The sequence below is a fragment of the Chenopodium album genome, chromosome 21 (genome assembly GCF_948465745.1).
Source record: "Chenopodium album chromosome 21, dcCheAlbu1.1, whole genome shotgun sequence".
Classification (NCBI taxonomy): domain Eukaryota; kingdom Viridiplantae; phylum Streptophyta; class Magnoliopsida; order Caryophyllales; family Amaranthaceae; genus Chenopodium; species Chenopodium album.
This window is the reverse complement of record NC_137854.1, coordinates 10,615,121-10,629,396: the sequence shown is the minus strand read 5'-3', so window position 1 is coordinate 10,629,396 and position 14,276 is coordinate 10,615,121. Positions and strand designations below refer to the sequence as shown.

Sequence of the window (14,276 nt, the reverse complement as noted above, 5' to 3'; positions counted from 1 at the left end):
TGCAAAATTTACATATAGAAGCTAAATTTGAATAAATATTGTTGCAAATTGAAGGTTATTATTTTAGTAAAAAATTAATAATAATAGTAAATGGAAGAAGCAAAGAGACTATCATTTTCGGGGGTCATTTTCTGTGGACCCTAAAAACCGGGCATGATGAATCGGATAATGGGTTGAATGTATCATCATCTCACTAGATTCATGAAATCATCCATCATCTTTCCGTCACTAGTTTTAATTCGAATTTTCATCCATATTTTTGAATCAAAGTGGATGGTTATCCATCGGATTTAGAAGATATAACCACCCCTACCTCTAATGTCTCATTTTCTCTTCTCCAATCATCATGTCCACCATCCCCACTAAATAATTTGTCACAGGATGAATGAAAGAAATTTCTCACGTCTGATCAGCGTCATTACAATGCAATTTTTTTATTTTTTATTTTTTCGAAACCTGCGTCATTACAATTGAATCATCCTTAAAAATGTTGTAGACGTCATTATTGTAGTTTAGTGTTTAGGTGTCATTCATTTAATTTAAGGATTAATTAATTTAATTATCATCAAAAGAATCCTACTCATCATAGTACAAAAAGCAATATTCATAGAAACTTTATTCGGCTTGTCGGCACACTGAATGTCTTACTATCGAAGTCTACCATTAGTCCACTCTTATCCTTAATCGGTCGCCCAAAATTTATTTAAAAACTTAGGGTATGTTCTCATTTATTGAATTGGACTAATTAAGCTGAGTTGAATTGAACTGAATTAGACTAAGCTGAACTGAAATTAAGCTGAAAAGAACATAACCTTAATCCCTTCACTATAAAGTTGTAAAGTATTCCGTATATGTTGACCCCTTTGATAATAAGTGGAATTTTTTTTTTTTTTTTTTTTTTTTTTTTTTTTTTGGGTAGTGGTTTGGGCAGCCAAAAGGCCGGCCAACAACATTTAATTTGCAAGATATAAAAATTTGGCCATTAATAATTAAAACTAGTTATTGATACAGGCGATACCCCAAGTCATTATAAATGTATTACTTTAATTTAATCGAACTATATATATTTAGGCTCATTTGTCACTGAAATCGAGCTTAATTGTGTATTTTTTTTTTTTAAATATATATAAAGATGATAACTTTGCCATTTGGTAGTCCATAAAATCTAATACGAAGTAGAGTCATTTGCATGCAGCAATTCACCACAGCACTCCAAAACCCTAACTCTCAATTCTCTTACTCCTTTTTTTTTTTCTTGGAAAATAACTTTCAAATAACTCTTACAGCTCCAAATAATTAACTTAAAAAAAAATAATAACTTTCTTTTAAAAAAAAAATCTATAACTAACTTTCACTTATACTAAGGGCCTGTTCACATTTACTTAATTTCAATTCAGTTCAGTTCAGTTCAGCTCCAATCAGTTCAGTTCAGTTTAGCTCCAATCAGTTCAGTTCAGTACGGCTCTTAATTTCCCTCTCTCATAAAATATTCATTTCAGCTCAATTCAGTTTAGTTCAGTTCAGCTCCAATCAATTCAGTTCAGTTCAGTTCAGTTCAGCTCCAATCAATTCAGTTCATTTCAGTTCAGTAAATGTGAACAAGCCTAAACTCTTCCCATAAAAATACACACTTGTATATCACGTTCATTAGCATGAATACATTCTAGCTTAGTTTTTATGAAAAGGGGAAGATTAGGGAATACTAATATACGAGGTGGGCGCACACTAATAAATTAATAATATGCTCTTCAAGAGTTCTGATAGTACTATAAGTAAATGTTACTCCGTAATTAGCACAAATTCAGCATAATCAAATCAACCATAACTCTTAAAAAAAAAAAACCAAAAACTCTCAAAAAAGATTAACCAAAACTGTCATAATTAAATAAGATGAGCAATAATCAATGGTCAATTTTAAGTGGGAGTACATATGGAAAAATGTACACACTTAATTTTGATGGATCACATAATAATCAAGCCAACAAATCTGGTGCTGGTTGTGTTATAAAAGACAACCAAGGAGAATTGGTTGTTGCAGCTGCTTATAATCTTACTGAAACATATCCCCAATATTGCAACGTTGCTATTGTTGAAGCTGTTGCTCTTTGTAACGGGTTGAAGTTAGCGAAAGAACGTAACCTCAACCTTAATCTCATTAAAGGGGATAGTAAGGAGGTCATTGATCTTGTGTTGGACCGTAGTCGAAGGCTATCTATACCGCCGTTAAGCGGGATCATTCAACAGATTGTTGGTATGATCGATTGCTTTTCTCAAAAGATCGTGATTATTGATAGAGAAGCTAATCAAGTTGCGGATAAGTTGGCGTCTTGGGGGTGTAACAGGCTTCAAGAAGGGGCTCGTAAGATCTATACCACTTACGCTGATCTTCCTCCTCAGGTGTGTTGAATCTCTTGATTAACTTTTTTTTTTATTTTTTTTTATTTTACGGTACTTTAACTATTTTGCCTCTTGTCGATGTCAAAAAAAAAAAAAAAAAAAAAAAAAAAAAAAAAAACTATTTTGCCTCTTCTTGCTGAGACTTGGGGCTTGTAAAATTCATTTTATTTTTGCTGATTTAATCTGATCTGGTTTGATTTGATATGATATAATTTAATCTAATTTGATTTGATACGTACTTAAAGATATTTAGCAATAAAAAAAAAATTGTATATAAAATAATGATTTGATTTAAAATTTTTTTTTATAATTTTTTTTTAAAAATCTGATCTGAAATTATTTTACAAAAATATTTTTAAAAAAAAAAAAAAAATTTGAACTAAACAGAGCCTTACTCTTAGGTAGCTGTTCACAAAAGTAATTTGAAAAGATTATTTCAAAAAAAAAAAAAAAAAAAAAAGTAATTTGAAAAGATTTCCTAATAGAAGACAGGGCCGCTTTGCTTCCCTTGCTTCTCCTTGATTATCCCCTCTAAAGTCTAAATTGAGGTTCTTCACTCTAAACCGAGTATCATCTCTAAACCGCGGTTATTAGTTTCTAATTACTTTGTTATACTTAATCAAAACACCTCACCTTTTTTTTTTTTTTTTTTTTTTTTTTTTTTTTTTTTTTTTTTTTTGGGATAGAAAACACCTCATCTATATTAGCACCTTCACCACCTATAATAACATAGATTAAGCAAAACAAACATGAATATTGTCTTATACTCTAAATTACTCAACATACATAAATCACATATAAATCAATTTCAAATTATTACATTAGGATCACCCTATAAATGTTTTTTTTTTCCTTATATATTATAAGGGTACAAATAAATTCAAATTTTACTTAAATTTGAAAATCAGATCAAATCTTAAAAAAGTAAGCTCGGATCAGAAAATAATTAAAATGTTACGAATCTATTAAGACCCTACTTGATTTATTTTCTTCTTATATATTAATGCATAAATTAGGTCAAAGATTAGTCAAATTAAACAATCAAATCATATCAAATTTATAAAGTTAAAGTTTTGATTAGTTAAGTAAAAATAAAGCGAAATAAACATAGCTATAATATGTGTCTTTGTCACCTTGTGTACTTCATACTTATGAATGTTAATGACTAATATTGTAAAATAAAAAAATAAAAAATAAAAAAACTTGAGGTGATAATGTAAAAAATGACTACTATAATACATGGTTGTATTTTTCAAAATTTCCTAAAGTCGAAGAAATTAGATGATATACTACGTATATATTATGCATACCTAAGTACATATAACTAATTCCAGAATTGTATATACTGTACTATGTACAATATATGAGTTGTATGTGAATCAATCAATCAAGTCTATGCATTTGTTTGCTCATATATACAATGGTAACAGGTGGCTGAGCTTATAAGGCAAGAGAAATCAATTAGCAGCAGAAATATAGAGCAGCATTACGGAGAAGGCAGTAGCTTGGTCGAAGACGTCGCAAAGGTAGGGGCCGCGGTTGCTGGAATATTAACGGTGGGACGGGGACTATGGGATATGTACAAGCTCATGTCGTCTGGTGAAAGCTCTTCAGAAAGTTATGATCACTGTACCCTTCATTACAGTGGATCTGATAGGAATCAAGTTCGAAACGGGGGTGCAGGCTGTATAATTAGAAATGAACAAGGCAACCTTGTAATTGCGGCAGCTTACAACCTTGATCGTCTCATCCCCAACGAATATAATATTGCTATAGCCGAAGCAACAGCTTTGAGGAACGGGTTGAAGTTGGCCAAAACCAAAAACGTTAAACTGGATCGTATAAATGGTGATAATGAGGAGATCATTTTGCGCGTGCTTAGTCTAGAGCGGAGGGCTCCTGGTTTCTCTTCCTTGAATGGGATTATCGACGAGATTTTAAAGACTCTGCGTGAACTATCGATAGACCCTAGATCCCAGGTCCAACAAATTGGAAAAAAAGCAAACAAAACGACTAATGAATTGGCATTTTCGGGGTCTGAACTTGGGTTGCGTATGGAAAAGAGTTATTATGTCAAGGAAGAAGATCTTCCTTTTAAGGTAGCCCAGTCATTCCAGGAAGATAAAAGAATTTGGAGGAATGGTGTCATGCAAGGTGTTCTCTATATAAGGTACTAGTTTATATTTATATGTGTCGTGTGCCACTATCGTATATGTGTCAATAATGTGTGTATTGTACACCAGGCTTTGGTACAATATGTATTAAAGCTCTGCCTTCTGAATTGTTCAGTATTATAATGTACTAGTCGATTATGCGTTGTGTGTCGCCTGTCGTGTTCCAATGTGTGTATGGTACACCGGACTTTGGCTTTGTTGGCATGATGGAAAGCTATGCCTTTAGAAGTGTTCAGTTGATTCAGCAAGATTAAATAGTTAAGGGGTCGGACTTACTTTGGTATAAGCTCTGCCTTGGGGTCATAAGTTGATTCAGCAAGATCAATATATGTTTTAGGGAAGTGACTTTCAAATTAGTAGTTTATGTTTTTGTATTTTGTGAGTGTTTTGTTAACATGTAATGAAGGCTTAATATAAACTCTTTGTTGTTACTAAAACGTAGTACGAGTACTATATGTATGGAAAACCAACATCACATCAAATAGATTGCTAGGTGTCTTTGATGATTTGAAGGCCATGTTCTAATTACAATAATTGGCCCTAAAATGTTTAAAAAAATTAGTTTTTTAAATGACACTTTTTTTTTTAACAAAATATAAATGCTTAATGATACTAAGGGCCTATTCACATTTACTGTACTGAGCTGAACTGAATAGAGTTGAAATGAATATTTTATGAGAGAATGAAATTAGGAACTGAACTGAACCGAAGTGAACTGATTGGAATCGAGTTGAACTAAACAGAACTGATTGGAGCCGAATTGAACTAAACTGAAATTAAACTGAAGGAATTGAACTAAACTGAAATTAAACTGAAGTGAATAGGCCCTAAGTTCTATGTAGTATTACTAAAAATATTTCGATGAGACAATAAACAAAAAACAATTATTTAAAAATTATCATCCTTCTGACATTATTGGAAAAAAATTGTCAACTACTAGTATGATATCTTCATAATAAATTGTTTCCAAAATTTTATTCCAATTCTCTCGTTGATGGACATTAGAATTTATAATTGACAATAGATTACTCCTCTAATTTTGCCTTAAAAATAGTGGTATGAATTAGCAATTTAAGAAAGAGATAATGAAGAAAGTTCACTTTTATTTAGAAATTCAAAAGCTAAAGTCAAAAGCTAAAGCATTAACTTTGAAAGAAAGAAAAATTGGGGGGGCGTTTGGTTCACGAAATATAGGTATGAGGTATGGGTTTAGAATGACTAAAACCCATACCATATGTTTGGTTGACAAAAATATGAATTTCAAACCCATACCTCAAACCCATGAGGTATGGGGTTTAGAAACCTTGGGGGGGAGGTGGGTTTGGCTCATTCCATTCCCTTAGGTATCAAATAAAATGAGAGAATAGTGAGATATTCCATTCCAGAATTACACCAAACACATGGTATTAAGTATCAAGTTCCAACCCGATACCACCTTAACCCCATTCCTGATTCCAACCCCATACCACTTTGTGAACCAAACGCCCCCTGGAAGAGTTGGATTTTGTTTGGAAATTGGTGGGCTTGTTTTACGAGGAAGCTGATGAGGTGGAGATATTTTAAGTTATTTTTTGTAAATTGGAGTGTTGGACCAAATTTTTCCAAATTTTGGACTCATGATTTTCGGGCCTTAGTTATGTGACTCGAAAAAATCAGGTATGATGGATCGAGTAACGACTTGAATGTATCATTATTTGAATCTGACCTGATCTTTCACTTGACTCATCCATCATCTATCCGCATCCATCTATTATAATTCAAATTTTCATCCATATATTTGAATCGAGTAGATGGTTATCCATCCAATTTAGAACATATTATCACCCATACCTCCAATGTCTCATTTTCTCTTCTAGCTCCAACCACTATATCCACCAACCCACTAAATAATTTGTGACATCATGAGTGAAAGAAATTTCTCACGTCTGATAAGCGTCATTACAATTGAATCATCCTTGAAAATGTTGTTGACGTCACTATTGAATTTTAGTGTTTAGGTGTCTTTCACTTAAATTTAAGGATTAATTAATTTAATCATCATCAAAAGAAGCCTACTCCTACTCATCATAGTACGAAAAAGCAATTTTCATAGAAACTCTTTATTCTACTTGTCGGAACACTGTATATCTTACTATCGAAGTCTACCATTAGTCCACTCTCATCCTTGATTGGTCGCCCTAAATTCATTTAAAAACTTAATCCCTTCATTATAATATTGTAAAGTATATGTCCACCCCTTTGATAGTAAGCGGTTTTTGATAGATAGCCTTATGTTTTTTTTTAGTGGTTTGGGCATTTGTGGGTACTAGTGTACTGTGTACTACCAAGAAATCAAGGGGGTTAATTATAATACTTCCTCCGTTTCTATTTAGTTGACACGTTTGATTTAAGCACATATATTAAGGAGAGGAGAGAGAGTGAGAGATAATAAAAAATTAAAGCAAGTGGGTAGCTTGTAAATGCAAGGTAAAAAAGTTACCCCAAAAGGAAACGTGTAAATTAAAAAAAAAAAAACTTCCTAAAAAGGAATGCGTGTCAACTAAAAAAAGAAACAGAGGTAGTATACGAAGTACTCTGTACGGAGTATTAATTAGTGTGAATAATGCAAATTTCCAAATTTCATACTCTCTTTATTTTTAAATATTTGCTTCATTTCTTTATATGCGGAGTTTTAGAAGATTTTGAAGAAAATAATAAAATATAAAAATGTTGGGTTTTTTTATTTTTTTGAAACAAGGTGTTGGGGTTAATGGAAGATAAAGTGGGAGAGAGAAGATCTAAAAGTAATAAATTGGCCGGGTCCCACTACTTGAGAAAAATGAATTAATATTATAAAAACTGTTCAAATAAGAAAATGAAATATGTATTTAAAATGGCCGCAAAATAAAAGTGGAATAAATATTTAAAAACGGAGGATGTATCAAATATTAGTACTCCGTATTGTATTTACTAAGACACTGAATACTTCTGCTTCTATTTTGTTTGACTTCTTTTTTTTTATTTTTTTGACGGGGACTTCTTAATCAGTGCACAATTTCTAAATTCTAACGTATTAAAGCATTGAAGACTTTTTTTTTTTTTGAAAGAAAAGAATTGAAGACTTTTATACGAGTAATATTCAATTGTTATAATTTATACGAGTAGTTTTTAATAATTGAAGATATTATTGGTTAAAATTTTGCATTGACATATGTGTCATTTCACTATTGGACTTTTAAAACCAATATGTAGGTTATTAATAATTGAAGATATTATTGGTTAAAAATTCAAATGCTCCACAATATGTAAGTTAAGATATTGACATTCAAAATTATATAAATTGAAAATTTATAAAAAGACAAATGAAATAAACAAAAATGAATTTCTTTGCTCTTGGCTTGTAGCCTCATTTAAATAAAAAAAAAATTAAAAAAATTAAAAAAATAAAGGATTGGAGTATGTTCTACTCTTATACCTAAGCCTACTATTACACTAATGACTAATCAAATCCTTAATTGGTCACCCCAAATCTCCTTTAAAAAAAGACTCAAACCCTTCTTTTTTGAGCTTTTATCGATCGACGACTCCTCGAGTTGAATGGTAAGAAGCAAGCTTGCTTAAGAAAAATGGCAAACCGCAAATTCATGAAACTAAACCAATTTCCATCTTCCATACAATCACCTGCATCATCACCAAATGACTATACTACCTACTTGTTCACCAATATCTTCCTTCAATTCGACAATGAATGGCTCTATTTCATCCCTAATTTATTTCATTCTCTTATATCTGCGATCTCCAACTTTTTTCATTCCATTTTATCTTGGTTGATGGTGATCCCTAACTTTTTTCATTCTCTCATATCTTCGATCGCCAACTTATTTCATTCCATCTTTTCGATCATCCCGAACTTATTTCACTCTCTTAATTCCGCGATCACCCACTTATTTCATTCTCTCGTATCTTGGCTATCTGTGATCCCCAACTTATTTACGAACTTATTTCATTCTCTGTTATCTTGGCTATCTGTGATCCCCGACTTATTTCATTCTCTACTATCCGAGATCACCAACTTATTTCATTCTCTCGAGTATCAGATCACCAACTTATTTCATTCTCTGGTATCTCGGCTATCTGTGATCCCCGACTCATTTCATTCTCTCGTATCTGAGATCCCCAACTTATTTCATTCTATCGTAAATCAGTCCACCAACTTATTTCATTCATTGGTGCTAGTAACTACCAACTTATTTCATTCTCTGTTATCTCGGCTATCTGAGATCCCCGACTTATTTCATACTCTCCTATACAAGATCACCAACTTATTTCATTCTCTCCTAGCAAAATTCAACGAGGCCTGCCCTCCGGAAACACGAAAACACATACTAGAAGTAGCGACGCCTATTGTGATACCGGTGCTTGGGGTTGTTCTTCTATGCCTATTCTGTTACTATTGCTGGACTGCCATATCCGCCTGCATGACTTGGCTTGCGAGCGCGGTCATGAAGCTCATCAGCGGGTTGTTCAAGTTGTTGAAGAAAATCTACAACATCTGCGGTAGTTGTTTTAGGAATTCTTATAAGATGATGAAGGGTCCTGGAACCAATGGCACAGTCTTGATTGCAAGAGCTGCATTTGAAAGTAATCCTAAAGCTTATTTTTGTAATCTTCGTGCTAATAAGGTGCCTTTATTAAGTTAAATGGGATAGTAATTGATAATAATCTTGTGTTTTCATGGATAATTAGGCATGAAATAGTTACTACTTGTATGCTAAATGTTATGTAACTCTGCTGGTAGCCTGGTAGGTACACTTCTGTTTAAGTGCCAATAATAAACTAGTGTTTAACATATGCTTAAAATTTTAAGTTACTAATTTATCTTTACATCGTGTAGCGACATGAAAATGTCTATGTTAATTTTGGGTATGTATTGTACCACATGCTTCTCCGATCCAAAGTTGTACCAAGTTTGACAGAATTTCAATTTTTCAATACAATAATATAGAGTACTTTAGGGTCTATTCTCTTCCGCTTAAGTTCAGTTCAGTTCCTATTAGTTCAATTCACTTCATTCAATTTATCTTTATGTCTTAGCTTAGTTCAGTAAATGAAAGCATGCCCTTAATTTCTCCATTTTTATAGTGATGATCTTATTTGGAATCTTTTGGCTATAAAAATAAAAAGAAATCTAATTTTTTATCTATAAAGAACAAAGATAGTCATGTACCATATGTGATCTAGTTTAATTTTTGCTAGTGTGAGAGCAAAGGTATTGGCAATATTAAACATTGAAAAGCTTGTTTGGATGTAGACGTAATCCGATCCACATGACCCTTATGTTAATATAGTAACCTTATTTTAATATAGTAAACGTTATTAAAACTAGTGTGACTTTTATTATTATTGTGAACCTGAAGTATGACATTACGTTAAACATATTGACCCTAATTTTAACATAGACACGTAGTGACCTGTATTATTCATAATTATGACTAGATATGTAAAACTTCATTAAATAAAAATTTAATCTCTTATTGCCTTTAATACCATGATATCTTTTATTTCAACATAATATTATAATATTAACCTTTATTTTAATACAGTGACTTTTTTTTTAATTAAAAAACAACCATATATCACCATTTTTTATATGCGGTCTGTTATACCGTGCAGCAAGGGTTACTTGAGATTCTTGGTCAGGGGTTACTTAAGTTTCTCGGTAAGGGGTTACTCAAGTTTTCGGGGTTACTTGAGTTTCTCGATCAGGGGTTTGAGTTGCCGGGGTTACTCAAGTTTCTCGAGTCACAATTTTTTTATGCGGCCTGACCAAGAAATACAAGCAACCCCTAACCAAGTAACCCATGGCCAAGTATCCCTTAATTGAGTTACTCGAGTAAGCATTGACTGAGTAACTCGAGTAACCCTTAACCGAGTGAACCCCTCAAGTAATCCTTGACCGAATAACTGAAGTAATCCCTGACCGAGTAACTCAAGTGACCCCTAACAAAAAAAAAAAATCAGGTAACCCCTGCCGCATGGTGTGACCTGCTACACTAGGCTAAAAAATTGCTGACCATGTATAGTATCTCTAATGTTAGTGGTCCACAAAAATTAGTGTGAAGTAGGTCCATTTAAAAATTTACAAATTCTAAAATAGACATTCACATTAATTTATTGTGAATCACTATTATTAGGAACCCTACGGTCACTATATTAATTTTAAAAAAGGTTGTTATGTTATCATACAAGTTATTATGTAAAATAAAAACCATTGTATTAGTACTCGTATAAAAGATCATTAGAGGTTTATTTTTTTACAAAAAAGTAAAATAAAAATGATTGAGTTTTAAACTATACAACATGAGTAATTAAGGTCACTATGTTTAGCATAACATCGGTTGACATATATGTATTTTAGCTTAACAATTATATTAAATGTCACATGAGTATAAATGAAGGTCACTATGTTAAAATTGGGGTCACTATATTCAATTCAATGTTATTTGATCGTATATATGTCTATAATAATATTATTGTGAACCAGATTCACACAAATTTTTTCTTACATCGAATACGTAAATAAGAAGCAATATTTTGAACAAGAGGAATATAAAATAAAGTACACATGAATTTGCAAATCGACCCATTTTGATGTTGAGAAATTGAAATTACTAATTCAATTGAACAAATTTGCATTTATCTATAGTAGTTAATCAATGCAAAATTTGGAAGAATTTAAGTTTTTTTTTTTTTTTTTGAATGAAGGTTTTAATGATGATAAGATGAAGATTTGAGAAATTGGAAAAAGATTGGATGGAGTTGGCTATTGTGCCAACTATCAAGTCCTTCTATGCAACTAACTGCACGCACATCCGTCCGATCATATATTAGCCATGCAATCTTAACCGTCCATTACTTTTCTTGATCTACTATATAAATCTGATACTTTACCGAATTTTTTTTATTCCTTTTCTCTCTCCTCTTAACCATGTCTCGTCTTTTGTCGCCTCGAAACAATTTTCGCTCTTCAAATAAATCCATTAATCGTTGTTCAATTTATCAATTAATCGTTCTTCAAATTCATCGATTAATTGTTCAATGATTTATTCGATTCGCGATATCTTTATCTTTTGGAGATTTGAATGATGACGGAGGTATTATTTTATTATCTGATCTTAATTATTCAATTATAATTTATATGCAGAAATTATGATTTCTTGAAATTTACCGGTGTTTTCGCTTGATTTTGGTAGAAATTTATGATTCGTTTGGCGTAGGAGATTTGAATTTGATTCGAAAAAGTTGCCTCTGCCTTTCTTTGAATCGATTTATCTGTTTGAGTATTGTTATTAAATCATATCAATTTTAGAAAAATTTCGCTGAATTTTCTGAGAGATTGCATAATCGTATGGTTTTTACATTATCTCTTTCGTTTAATTTAATTGAAATTTACGAATATTTCTGTCAGTTTAGGTTAGATTTTGTATTTGGATTGAATACAACTCTGTGAATTTAGGTTAATTTTGTCTTTTAGGATGTGATTATATAGCTTCCAAGAATTTGATTGCTGCATATATTTCTCTTTATTGTTGGAAAACTGTGAAATTGGCTATTGTTTTCGTTCTATTGATTCTCTTTTGCTGTGTTATGAATAATAAATTTAATCTTGGTTTGTATAAGAAATTAAAAGTTCATGTATGAAATTGATTTCATTCATTCAAGAAGCATAATTCATCTTTGATTGCTCGGCTAGACGAATTTATAAACATGATTCATCCCTGATTGTTTGATTAGATGAATTAACATGTTTAGCTTGAGGTTGTTGATCTTTAGTTTTGATTGAAAATTATGCAATCAATTTATCGATTGTTGGAACCAGGACTGTTGCAGTTCTCTGATGTGTGGACGAGTGGTTTGGTCGTGATTGATTCAGATGTTCTGCACGGTTCAGCAGGCTGATAGGGCCATATGAGAAGATAGCTGCGCAGCAGTTTGGCTCTCCCAATTTTATGGTGTGTTTACAGTTTAGATAATGTACTCTCAGTATTTGTGCTATTGGTGAGTTTTATGATATGTGGATGAGAAAGGGGTAGGATTAGTTCTTATGGTCGGTGTTTTGAGGAGAATGGAGTGTTCTCCTTGTTTTTGTGAATTGGTCTTGTTAGTCGACCTTTGCCATGTCGGGTGCGCTTGCTTGGCAGGTCATCAATGTTAATAAAAAGATCCTTTTCTGGTTTTGTTGGGAGATGGTACGGGGTTTTCCCCTGGCTCTCCCAACTGTGTGCGTGTGTTGTGTCTGTTTTTCTGTATTTGTCTCCCTTTCCTTGCACCCATATGCACTCGAATCATCAAACACCACGCTATTACCACCAGCATCAAGCATCGAGCAAATTCACTGTCAAACGATTTTGTTGGAGAAAATTTTATGCCAAATCCAATTTTGCCAAGGTATATTTATCAAAATCCTTTTTTATCTCCCTCTTTTATTACTCCGTACAATTTAGATTGCAATGTTATCTGCAAAGGTTAAGGTGGTGTCATAATTCTTCATTTGTCCCTTGAGATCAAGGCGTTTTATAATTGTTGCCTTTGACATCGTTTGCATGCTCAGAGCCCTGCTCTTTGAACCTTTTTAAATTAGGACTCCTAGAATTGTCTTGTAGGAAGCATATATTCAGAAATTCTGCTTCTTTAGAACGTAATTTATTATTGAGATAGTTAAGCATACAAAACTTACTCCATGAACATTCTTATGTGGAAAGCTCATGTTCTTAAATAAGCTACTTAAGCAACTTCCACGCAATTTGTAGAGGGTATTGCTAAATAGAAGATGTGATTACTACTTGCCGGATCCTCAGATAGGTCATGTATGCCACTGGCCACTGGATTGTATGCTGTACTGGTCCTTGGTTATATGTACTGCACCCAACCATCAATATGTGTACGCTGCACCAATTCATTTTATGTGTATGCACTATACAGATATAATTTTTGATAGATCATCTTTTGGGGTTATTTGGCAATGTCCCAAACTCCCAACCATGGAAATATTTGTTTATTTGTTATGCATTCTGTTCGGGTAACTTGATGCTCAAATTAATTTAAACAATCTATTACCGAGCAATATTTGATATTTCTGCTCTTTGTTGCTTGTATTTTGCATTTGACATCATTGTCAGCTGAGAACAAGGGCGTTGAGTCTTGCAAGTGTTTGCAGTTAGCGGTGTAATAGAAATTGTATCATTCTTTCTGTACACTTTTGTATTAGAATCTTTTCTACAGGTTTTATACATACTAGGTGCCAGACTGTTGATACAAAGTTTTGTGGCCATTGGCCAAGTTGCTGTTCTGATTCGGGGGATCTCATCGGCACAAGTTTACAACTGTAGCCATTTTTAAGTTTTGCATGGATTGTTCGCCTAGCAATCAGGCCCTATGCAATTCGCTCATTAGACAGCTTTGATATTTTGATGAAAGCACTTATTTAAAGTCGAATGTAAACTGAAAATGTTCACAATGCCAAAGCAATCAAGAATAGTTGAAGTATTGATCGTTGATGCTTAATGTGTTATGCTAATGTCACAACTTCAACGATTCAACGCTGATTAGCTGTTGTCAAAGTGAGGTGTGCTCTTATCAATAAAATTCCTTGATTGGTGGTTATTTCTCAAATATATGTTTTCTTTGCGTTGCCTTTATTTATTAATCAATTTTATAATATACATA

The 14,276-nt window shown here is 32.5% G+C and overlaps 1 protein-coding gene and 1 long non-coding RNA gene across 2 annotated transcripts; both read left to right on the top strand.

The window, feature by feature from the left end:
* The first annotated feature begins 1,675 nt into the window (after positions 1-1,675).
* On the top strand, positions 1,676-4,989 carry LOC145602436 (uncharacterized). The gene is made up of 2 exons (XM_081658626.1): positions 1,676-2,397; positions 3,828-4,989. The coding sequence occupies exons 1-2, from the start codon at positions 1,891-1,893 to the stop codon at positions 4,572-4,574; spliced, it is 1,254 nt and encodes a 417-aa protein (XP_081514752.1). The 5' UTR covers positions 1,676-1,890; the 3' UTR covers positions 4,575-4,989.
* Positions 4,990-11,530: 6,541 nt separating this feature from the next.
* LOC145601974 (uncharacterized) lies at positions 11,531-14,222 on the top strand. The gene is made up of 2 exons (XR_014104480.1): positions 11,531-11,704; positions 12,430-14,222. It is a non-coding gene; the product is annotated as an uncharacterized LOC145601974 (long non-coding RNA).
* The last annotated feature ends 54 nt before the right edge of the window (positions 14,223-14,276 follow it).

Excerpts from the sequence above, each read along its gene's own strand:
- LOC145602436 (XM_081658626.1), top strand. The coding sequence starts at position 1,891 with ATGAGCAATAATCAATGGTCAATTTTAAGTGGGAGTACATATGGAAAA. Across the intron at positions 2,398-3,827 it reads ACGCTGATCTTCCTCCTCAG|GTGGCTGAGCTTATAAGGCA; the intron begins GTGTGTTGAATC and ends CAATGGTAACAG.